At 37.4% G+C, this 11,767-nt stretch overlaps 1 protein-coding gene across 1 annotated transcript in view; it reads right to left on the reverse strand.

Moving 5' to 3' along the window:
- The window catches only part of KIF15 (kinesin family member 15), a 52,538-nt gene that overhangs the window by 28,646 nt on the left and 12,125 nt on the right, over window positions 1-11,767 (reverse strand). Inside the window, exons 8-15 of the mRNA XM_019537342.1 lie at window positions 10,704-10,913; window positions 10,478-10,603; window positions 8,671-8,793; window positions 7,679-7,805; window positions 5,615-5,703; window positions 4,977-5,186; window positions 4,190-4,367; window positions 2,286-2,430 (exon numbers count right to left, since the gene is read on the reverse strand). Of these exons, the coding sequence (XP_019392887.1) occupies window positions 2,286-2,430; window positions 4,190-4,367; window positions 4,977-5,186; window positions 5,615-5,703; window positions 7,679-7,805; window positions 8,671-8,793; window positions 10,478-10,603; window positions 10,704-10,913 (1,208 nt within the window). The remainder of the gene's footprint in view (window positions 1-2,285; window positions 2,431-4,189; window positions 4,368-4,976; window positions 5,187-5,614; window positions 5,704-7,678; window positions 7,806-8,670; window positions 8,794-10,477; window positions 10,604-10,703; window positions 10,914-11,767) is intronic.

Consider the following 11,767-nt stretch of genomic DNA (forward strand, 5'->3'; position numbering starts at 1 on the left):
AACTCCAAAACCACCATTATTTACATGGCTACAGCGATTCACTCTAGAAGATTCTCTAGTCCAGAGGTGCTCAATAAGAGTGTGCGAAATGGGCTGCATTCAATTTGGATTTGGCATGAATCGGGGGGGGGGGGAGGAGGGCGGCATAGTCCTGATTTGATTCAGCTGAATCCAAATCTGAAGATTCAGTGCTGATTCAGAGAATCAGAGACTCAGCCACAGACACAGCTTTACATGTTTTTTCAACATATTTTGAGGTAGGGGCAGATAGAGTACACGTTCCCCAACGGACCTGGAAGTGCTTTTGGTCCACTTCCGGATCTGCTGCCAAGCGCGCTGGGGCCCCACCCCGTGCTTCTATGGGACGTTCCATCTACCCCACCATCGCAGCATTCATGAGCTGTCTGGTACCTCGAGGTATGTAGAAAAAACATTTAAATCTGTGTCTATGTCCAAATAATTGAATCTCTCCGAATCGATTCAGAGGGTTCCGATTAGATTCAAAGAGATTAAAAGGTCTCCCAGTTCGATTCAGATCTGGCTGCTGAATCAAAATCGGCAACCAAAGCTTTGCATAGCTCTAATGCTCAGTCCCAACCCACAACACAGCTCTACAGGTTAAATCTCGCCTATCTGGTGTGAAAGGCTTCACCAGAGTCTAGAAATTTGGTGGAGGGGGAGTGGTGGCAGCACTGACTGCCAACTCCCTTTCCACCAAATTTCTGGACCTACAGGGAGACCTGTCAACTACATCTGCATGTGCAGGATCACACCCAGAGACAGACCCCCACATGCAAGATCTGACCAACCCTGTACCACTTGCATGTCCCTGAAGGCTGAGAAAGTTGGGTGGCCCTGGTTGTAAAGAACTGACCCATTTGGCAATGTACAAATTGACTATCTGCTACACAAACGTTAGACAGCTGTAGAAAAAGAAAGTGTTCAGTATTAAAGGCTTTTAAAAACGATACGATAGGCACCAAGAAATCCACAAAAATGGCAATGCTTATGAAAGTTCAACTACCAGGTTAAATATGTTTTAGGATTGCACTACACTTCCTGGAAACACTGTGGCACAACAAGATCAAATCACAGCAAGACAATACAAATGTAAGTGAATCCCAAACTATACACACCCTCCAGCGATTCCCTTCTGGCTTCAAAATATGCATGGACACAGTAAAAACTGTACAGAAACAGTCTTAGCTAACAGTATACTAGAACCCATATATATCAAATTAGTATATTTTGTACCAAATGTGCAATGTCTTTATTTTTTTATTTATTTTAGGTATTAGATTTTTGCCTTTAATTTAAAATTAAATAGCTTCTATTCTGACTCCCATCTCAGATTATTAATATTAATATCTATTAATGCAAGGATAAGAACCAAGTCATTGGTCTAAGCTTTCAGAAGTTAGAGCTTTCAGCTCTAAAATGTTGGAACTTTGGGGACACGCCCCTTTAAGACGGCAAGCAGAGGGCTGTAGCAGTCCGTATGTTCTGAAAGTCAAACCCCTGTATGGGATTTCAATTACAGCACCTAAAAACATGAAGCCTAAGTCCTTTAGGAAATCTTGACCATGAAACCAAGTAAATTGAAAAAAGAAGAACAAGTACGGGCAAAATACTGTAAAATGAAACAGAGAAAAGAATCACAGCAATGTTTTACTTCTCTTTAAAAAAAGAGAAACATTGTCAAAATGTGGGCATGCATGTTTTGTTATTTTCAGCCAGGCAGCAAGTTTTGCAGTGTTAAGTTATCCATGCTCAAATGATAAGAACTTTATTTCCTGCAGCTTTTTTTTTTTTTTTTTTTTTGAGGAAAAAGTTCAACACTTTCTCCATTAAAAATTAACAAGCTGCAGGGTCTATGCTTCCTGCACAATGACATGAATGACTTAGAGATAAGATTTTGGGGCACCTGCCCAGGTGACCCACATTTGCTGCATACCATAACACTCAGCTGTGCTCTGCAGCAGTTTCACGCACCCTAATGTAAAGAACTCTGAACAAGGCCAGCGGATCTGTGACTAAACAAAGGCTGATGTAATACCTGTAGTTTGGTACAATTGTTACTTGGTGCTCCATGAATAGTGTGAATTAGGAAAATATTTTTCCCTTTTTCTTCCCTTACCCTGGCACTTTTGGGAAGGCAGAGAATTACATAGGCTATATTCTGCAGTTAGGATTTGACCTTAAACATCTGTTTGTGCATCTTCCCTAGCAGATAATGGTATCAGAATATTAGTTTAAGGGATACTTCTATATTGGATTCATCTTACTTGGTTAGCTCTTTAAATTCTTCATATTCTTGTTTCGAACTTGCCAATTCACTCTGAGTATGCACTAGCTGTGCTTTCAGCCTTTCAAGCGATGCCACGGAATTGTTTTCAGTTGATATGGTGGTGATGGAATACAAATGATGACCTAAGCAACAAAAAAAGAGAGTCAGGTTGTGTAGCACAAAACCATAAGCTCCATCAACAAATTACACTTAATCAGCTTATGACCATTTTACCAACCGAGTCTAAAAAAAGTTAGACACTAGCATCAGTTCACAAAAAAATAGGCAGTGTATTCATTATTACTGTTGCCACAGACTGTCTTTATTGTATAGCTAATGACAATGGAATAGGATAAGCATATTGAGCAAGACCCTGGGAGCAATGAATCTGAATTATTACCTAAAAAAAAAATCTTAGACAAAAAAAAAAAATACAGAACAAAAAAGTCCATTTGTGAGAGCTTCCAAGGATCTCTAGTGTTTCCGAAGGAAGGCAGTAATACTAGCGTTACCCTCAAGCCTAGATGCCTTAGGCATGAAGCAGGACCTGCCTTGCACAAATGCAGAAGATGGCTACTCCCACAAGAGCTTAAAACCATGTTTTTCTAAACATTTTACACTCAAGGCACCCCTTGGAAAACCACTAGCTTAGTTTTCACTCATTTTTTGAATACAAAAGAAATAGCAGCACAATTCTGTTGCAAAGAACTCAGAAAGACTGCAACAGATCAGCATGATTTTAAAACACAATGAATTCCTATGTGAAATTTCTGGTTTTAATCATGTGAATCAAATTGGAACTCCTAACAGTGCTACCACTATGTGGCACCCCATGGCACTCTTGTTGAGAATCACTGCAGTAAAGTCTAGGTAAAAGACAGACAAAAGATAGATACACATAGAAAAAGGAGTCAGTATAAGTAGGACTGTGGTCTTAACACATATCAGAAACCTAATTGCTGTTACATTTTTGGCAGACATGGAAAGGGCGAATAAAAAAATATATATATTTTTTAAAATATATCATCATGACACATGAAGATTTTTTTTTCAAAATGTTTTTAACATTACTGCATCATATGGTAAATTGATAAAAATGATGAGAGTATGAATTTTTCTCCAAGTGCATGTTTCACATTTAAAGTGATTTTTCTAAATTAAATGCATAAGGCTGAATTTGAGTGTTTACTGTAACTTTGCAAGCTTTTTCTTTTAAAAAGAAGTTAAAGTTTGAATGTGAAAAGTGGAATGCCATTTCTGTGATCCTCAGCATCACCACTGCTTGTAAAGTGGTTTAAACTCTAACTTAGTGGTTTTCAACCCTTTTTCATCTGCGGACTGCTTTGGAAATTTCAAATGCAGGTGAGGACCTCACTGAATTGCAAGTATGGATATTCACACTTTTTTGATTGATCATAGTTACCTTTTGTGGACCCCTTAGACAGTCTGTAGACCCCCAGGGGTCTGCAGACCACAGGTTGAAAAACACTGTTTTAAGACGAGTAGAGTTTCTCAAAAAACACTTTATTAGCATCTTTTAAAAGTGTTGTACCCGGGACCAAAGAATGGACTACCCCTTTAGAAAGCATGCCAGCTTTTGTATTCAAGTAAAGCATGACTAGCTTAAAAACATTTCTAAATACATAATGCTACAGTTTCATGCTTATTGTACCGTAATAAGCCAGTATTATACACAACATGGAATATAAACTTTCCTCTCTCTCTCGTTTATAAATATACTGGCTCAGCAAGACCACCAGGAATAAAAAGTTACAAAAGCACTTAGCTTTTGGTGTTAAAATTTGAAGGTTTCATTTTGAAGAGTGCCATCCTTTGAGTAAGATACCTCTTTTAAACTCAAAACATGTATATTTACTTATGAAAGGAATAGGGAGTTCTTACCTCCATTATTTTTCCCTGTGGCTGAAGCCTCCCAAAAAGCCTTTTCTAGTTCTGCAATAGTTTGAGCATCGATGTCTTGAACCCTTCTCACAGATGGTAAGGAACGAAGTCTTTTATTCTCCTCTCTAAGGTTATGATTCTCCATGGCATACTTTGCAATTCGTGGGTGTTGATCCATCTGTGAATAAATAGAAGCAGAAAGCACAGTTGATGATGCATTACACAAAAGGCTATTTATATATGACTGCCAATATGTCACCTTTCAAAAACATTAAACTGTAAATAAAACAAACATTTCCTAAATTAAGGACTGTTCAGATTTGCTATGCAGTAAGCTAAATTAATGTTTACTGGAATCAACTCTTCATGACCAGTTATGGTTAAAGACTAAAAGAAAATGATTTTTATGTTCTATAATAAGTCAAGACAATAATATGCAGTTTTAGTTTTGATCATTCCAACTGAGTTCCTTCTTCTACAATGCACCACAATTTAAGTCTAGAATATATATCTTCCTATTCCAAGTTAAAACTAAAAGTACTTGATGTTATTTAATCAGAACTGAGGTCCCATTTCCTTAATCTCAAGAAGCCAGCAACATAAGGATGACATGCTCCCACCTAAGTTCACTAAATTGAAAAACTGAAAAAAAGAGTTGTCCATTAACATCTTATTTTAAATACTAATAATCAAGGTCTTTAAATAAAAAGGAAACAAAGTTTTATTTGTGCTGTTTGTTAGCCCTGTCATGTTCTTGTGGAATGGATAAACAAGAAAACACAATTACTTGTTGTCTTAATATCTTCAATTCTTCTCTCAGTTCGTTGATGAGGTTGTCCTGCTCTTTGGGCAATAAACTGCCACCTGCTTCTTTATGTAGTCTCTCCAAGCGAACTATATGGTCTTCCCGGAATTTAACTATCATTTTATTGGACTGAATGAACTTCTCCTTTTTTTCACAAAGATCTTCTAGTTGAGCAACTTTTTCTAACAAAGTCTAAAAAATAAACAAAGTTGATTTAGTGGAAAAAATGGTAGCAAAGCCAAACTGAATTGCCAGCATATACATAACACAAATCCAAACATAGCACATATTTTATGTAATGAGTTCAAAACAATATTATGCAAAACAGACAAATGAGATTATTCTATTTAGATTTCTGTAATGAAACTAACTTCGTCTAAACACACACACTCTCAATCTAATTATACATAAAAAAATTATGATTTATTCTTGGCATCACACTTTGGAATTTCCTTTAATTTACAGTTCTAATAGTTTATAAACCCTTAGTGGGTACACTTTACTGTTTTGTGATTATGTATTATAAAATAAAATACTGTTTAAACAACATATTGTGCTTCAGTATGCTCACTCACTTTAACCAGTGACCCAAAACTAAGCATGATGCAGTGTGTTCTTACCTTCTTTTCACTTTCAGACTTCTCCAAGAAGAGCATCGCCTCAAGAAAATTGTTCACGTAATTTTTCTCCTCTCTTTGCCCAGCAGCAGCTTAACAGAAGGGTAAAGAATAAATCACTTTCTACATAAAAAATAAAGATTGTCCATGTCTTCCTTCATGCTAAAAGAGCTACCTATACATCAACCCTCCCCACCCTCATCATTCTTGACGGGTGATTCGCTAGTAAGATCTAAAACCTTTACTCTGACAATTCAAGTTAACAAAGTTGTGCACAATGAGCAGGTGTTTTAAATTAAGTTTTTTAAAAACAAAAATTAAAATGACATACTCAGTAAAGAAAAGAGTAAATACTTTAATTTCAGTTGCTTTTAACATTAGCCTAAAATTTTCATTATTGATTTTACATTGTATGTATAATAAACTGAACTATTTTAGGGCTTGTTGGGAAACTTAGGGAAGCTAATTCAAATGAATTAAATGTAAGAATTTAGAAGCAGATTAGTTAAAACCTTAATTCCAAATGAGTGTTCAGAGTGCTTTAATGCAGCTTAGCAAATCAGCTTTAAAAGTTAATTTGGATTTATTTTCCTTAGTATCCCCAAGCAGACAAGCTGAGACAGATTTATAAAGATACACCAAACACCGCAGAATTAAAGTACCTAATAACTTTCTCATTATAAAGTATGTAATTTTTAAAAGACCAACATGTTTTAAAATAAGCAGTTAATAATATTTGCATCTTTAAAATTCAAGCCTAATATGTAATAGTTTGTGTTCATGAAACTTGATACACATGTCCAATTTTTAAGGTGCATGATTATTTAGCAGATTTAAGTCACACTACTTTTCCTAGTATTCCTACCTACTGTAACAGCTGTTAAACCTTCACAAACACAGCAGTGCAGAGCAGTGCAGCACCTTGTAAACTAACTTATTCAGAGGCATCAGATTCCATAGCCTACAGCCTGCTTTGTCAGATGCTATAAATGACATGCTATATCCATTCAGAGCATCTGATGAAGTAAGCTGCATCTTATAAAAGCTTATACCTCTCTAAAGGAGTTAGTCTATAACGTACCACTTCTGCCTAATGTCAGACTGATATGGCTAGTTACCTCTCTAAACGCAGTAAATCTAAGTGATGTATTCAACATCACAGAAAATCTTTTGTGTATGGTTGAATATCTTATGCTTCACATAGCAACAGATGTGGGGGGGGGTTTTTGCAAAATCCAAGTAAAGATGATTTATAGTTGTTGGGTCTCTCATGTGCTCCTGATGCTCTACTGAAAAGCTTAATTGCTTGACAAGGTCAGGCCACAGTTGGTGCAAAGCCACAGTAAGAGTTACAAGGCCAGGATAACAATAGTAATAAAATACTATAAAAAGGTACAAAATTTCAGTTAGAATTATACTTAATAGGAAGCTTGTCAGGATCTAAACTGTACAATTGTTCAGTGAAAAGCTCATGGAAGTAAAGTTTACAGATTGACAAAAAAATTCATTATTATCCAATTTATTTTCTATTTATTTTGTACATTAAAACAAGCTCTTTTACTCTTCTCCCTCGCACATCAATATTTTTTTTCCTAGAACAGTGAAAAAAAGCAAGGCTGACAAACAAGTTTTGTGCAACAAACACACCTAGTGAGGAAAGACAGAAGCCTCTATGAATAGATAATTGTATGCCTATTTTGACTTTTCCCCAAGGGCTAGGCCATGACTATTTTAAAAAACTAGAATCTGGAGAATTATAGTTATTAACCAAAACAAGAACTGCAATAGTACTTTCACTTAATACAGATACACAAAGAAAAAAAAAAGAAATAAAATTAATCCATTAGATTAACAAAAGTACCTCCAAAACTATAAACATCTGCAAAATATCTACTATGCTGCATATAAATATCCAGGTGATACATAAAACCTAAAGCATACAAATTAGGGGAAAAAAGTCCTCACCCCCACCTCCCCCAGCAAGTCAATGAGCAAATAGCTTCCCCCTACCCCCCACCCCAAAAGTTTCTCTCATTCCAGAATGCAAAAGGGTTTTTTCTCTCCTACCTTGTAAAACAGAAGAAGTATCATGTGTGGACTGCCCTGAAGTAAGCTGAGCAAGCTGTTCCTTCAGTTTTTTCACCTCAGCTTGTAGCTGGCTCACATTTCCTTGTGTGTCTTCATTTATAATAGCCTTTTGTCAAAATTGTAACAAGAGGGTATCAGGAGGAATAAAATGCAATCTTAAGAATTGTAACATTAAAAAAAACCTCAAATTAATCAGAAAGCAGTAGGTAACTATCAGCAAGACTTTCTTTAAAAACAACAGGAGTTCACCTTAAATTTTATTCTACTTCATTAGCTTCTGAAAATTAAAAATTATGATCTCTTGGAAGAATTATGCTTAACAAGAATTTATCCCTGAAAAGTTCAGGTGAAGAAAATTACACACGCGCACACACACAGGCCGTGTGAAGCTTCAGTCCCCAATTTGATTTGACAGAGATTCAGCCCAATTCAGTGGGCAAATCTCCAAACCGAATCAAGAGACTCTGTACTCTCTCTGAATCTAATCCGAACCCTCCAAATCGATTCGGACATAGACACAGCTTTAAACCTTTTTTCTATGTACCTCAAGGTACCAGGTGGCTCATGAATACTAAGATGCTGGGGCAGATGGAGCATCCACCAGGATCATGGGGCACTCCCCAGTGAGCTTGGCAGCAGATCTGGAAGCAGACCAGAAGCACTTCCAGTCCACTTCTGGGTCCACTGGGGAGCACGTAGAGGGCCCCTCCCACACCCCCCTGGCTCGGTGACTGGTGCCTCCTGGGGTCCCCCTGGAGCCAATTGCCGAGCCAGGGCATATGGGGGGTGGTACTTCTGGTCTATTTCCAAGTTTATACCAAGTACACACACACACACACACACACACCATTCTGCATTTGAGTTAATAGTACAGCAAAGATATTGAATAAAACACTAAATTAGCATACAAAAATACAAGCAAGTTACAAAACTATTTTTTACCATTTAAAAAAAAAAATCATTCTTTTTACCTTGTTTTTAATCAACTTTGCTCTCTGAGCAAAATTAAGGGTGGACAAAGTTTCACCAAAACACCTGGATCCAGGGTGAACATTTGCAATTATGCATGTTTTTGCGTTACCTCCAAGAGAATCCTGTTTGAAAATATGAAAATAGGCTATATTTGCAGATTTGTGGTTAAACTCAGAAATTTACTTCCTTCCACATGTAATCCCGTATGTAATTTTAAACAAACCTACAGAATAGATTTATCTAATGAATTCCTGTATTTAAAACATTTTATTGCGAAGCTGATCAGGAAAGGATACAACCCTAAAAGTTTGGTTTAAAGCAACTTCAAGCCTGTACTGCAAAGGGATTCAAAACTAAGTAACACTTCAGGAACTGTTAGAAACGAACCATATCCTATTACGAGCAAACCTAGAAGAGATGTACAGAGGTGGTTAGCAGTGTCAGTCTGAAGACTGGCATAAGGCAGGTTAGGGTAGTACCATATGGCATGAAGAAATCTTGCATTTGCCCTGACAGAGACCGTTTTCTCCTGGGGCAAAGTGAAATCATCTATTTCTGCTGTCCCAACGCAAACCTTGCAAAACCATTTGAGATGGGCAGCAACCATTTCTTTCAGGAAAGAACGTCTGTATGGTTGCCTCAGAACAGCATCCCAAGACAAAAAGCCCAGTAGGTTCTTCAAGCATCCCACAATGTGCTGCTTTTACCCCAAGAGGCTGAGACTGAAGTCGGGTGACGGCTTTAGTCCCGATGGCAAAACTATATTGCCTGGAGATGACTGGACACAGGTGGTCTCACACACACCTATATATTGCGAATAGCCATTCCGTACTCACAATTTGCATGAGATCAGCATTGGAACCAAGTCCATCTGAACAACTTTGGACATATCTATCGACCAAGGACATCCATCTTGTTTATCACTTGATCAAATCGATCCACTTAAATTAGCTCTCTTATCACTGTGTCACTGCCTTCTATATATAAAGTCTTTTCTGCCATTCCAGTCACAGCATTTAACCAAGAAGTTTACTCACAGGGAAATTGCATTAATTTAGTGTTGGAGTAATGCATCCCATGGTCCAATTATTGATCTCAACTGAGGACACCACAATTATGCAAGAGGTAAGGATTTTTGGGGGCAATATCTTTTATTTGTCCCAGCCATGCAGCTGGTTCAAGTTAGATAAGTTTATGAATTCAATTTATTCTTCATCAGGCCAGAGGAGGGAAGCAAGCACAGCGATTGCTAAGAACAGTGGGTAGAGTTGTGAATCTGAAGGGAGGAGAAATTCCCAGAGGTAGCAAACAAACAATTAGCAGAAGCTTAATTACTGGGAGATCAACTGTAACATGCAAGAAGAATTTCAGGAATCAGGTAGATTACTGTGCATCATAGTGGCATAAAATTGCTTAACAATTATTGTGTTTCCTTTCCAGAAGAAACTGTATGAACACTTGTACACTTTTAGTTTCTACTGGGAGTGGCGATTCTCCTGGTGGAAAAGTAACACCACCTGTACATGGCCAGTGTTTGTTTCTTCTTCAAAACAAATCTAGAAAAGGAAATGATGTTGTAGCCATGATGGACCTTGCCTGAGCAAAGGAAGAACTTGGGTAAGATTGTGTTTTGCAGTTCCTTCAAAATATTCCAAAACTTGTGCTGAGAGCAAATTTTGAAGTCCTACTGCATGTAAGAAATCAGTTCTTTCAAGAAGCATTATTGAGAGCAAACCAATCCAAAAAAAAAAATCAATGTTTTCTTTTCTAACACTATTATATAAAGAACTAAGTGTCATACATTACCCGTAGTAGAAAAGTGAGTCTGGAATCCCTGTAACAAATGTGTCTCTGTTTTCCATTACCCACATCAACAAGTGCCGTAATCACTTGGCCTAGGCAGCTTAATGATCGGTTTATATTACCTGCTTCCTAAAGCATAAAAGACAATGAATGAGGGGAAACACAAACAAAGCTTTCTTAATTAAGACAGGTTTCAGCTTTAATAGAAAAGGAAAAAGAGAGCACGAACCTTTAATCTCACTCCTTCTGCATGGGTGTCTTTTTGTCTCTCGGATCCTGCCAAGTCTACCAAATTAAGCTGCGAGGATCGGATATTAACAATTTCATTGTTTTTCTCCATTGATTCTACTGTGATAGTGAAAACAGCATGTGACCTTGAGGACTCTCTGTTCATGGAGGTAGATGCTACACGACGATTTCTCCAGCCCATAGTCAACACCTAGGCAAGAAAAAAAGGCACAAAATCATACCAACTGGCTTATTTCAAATTAACACCACTCCCCTCCCCCCCAATTCAACATATGAAATTTAGTATCCAATCTGAAGACACTCAAATAGTCAATAAAAGAGGCCGTGTTGCTAAAATAAGTAAAGCAGGCATAACCAACCTGTGGCACATGTGCTACAAGCAGCCTGTTGGGATGGCATGCAGCAGATCAGGAAGGGGGTAGAAAAAAGGAGCACACTGGGTGGGGGGCGGGAAATGGGATTGGAGGGTAACCCAGGGAAGAGGCAGGACTTAATTTGAGGCACACCTACCAAAAAGGTTGGCCCCCACTGAAGCAAAGCAGCTGTAAAACTGACTTTTATCAGTGTATATCTTTATACAAAATTAATATGGTCATAAATCCTAAATGACACTATCCAGATATTTCTGATGTAGATGCAATCCAACTTGCTGGCTTAAAAAAAAAAAAAAGATTGAACATTTGCTCTCCTCCCTTTATTCCTGCCAACACAGTTCCAAGTTTTACAATCTTTATAGTTTAAAATTGCAACTGCTACATTTTAAAACTCATTAACATGTTTTTCAAGTACAGGCATACCTCGGAGCTATTGCGGGTTCGGTTCCAGACCACTGCAATAAAGCGAATATCGCAATAAAGCGAGTCACAGAATTTTTTGGTTTCCCAGTGCACGTAAAAGTTATGTTTACACTATACTGTAGTCTATTAAGTGTACAATAGCATTATGTCTAAAAAACAATGTACATACCTTAATTAAAAAATACTTTATTGCTAAAAAATGCTAACCATCATCTGAGCCTTCAGCGAGTCATAATCTTTTTGCTGG

Source organism: Crocodylus porosus, unplaced genomic scaffold (genome assembly GCF_001723895.1).
Source record: "Crocodylus porosus isolate Cpor-Errol unplaced genomic scaffold, CroPor_comp1, whole genome shotgun sequence".
Taxonomy (NCBI): domain Eukaryota; kingdom Metazoa; phylum Chordata; order Crocodylia; family Crocodylidae; genus Crocodylus; species Crocodylus porosus.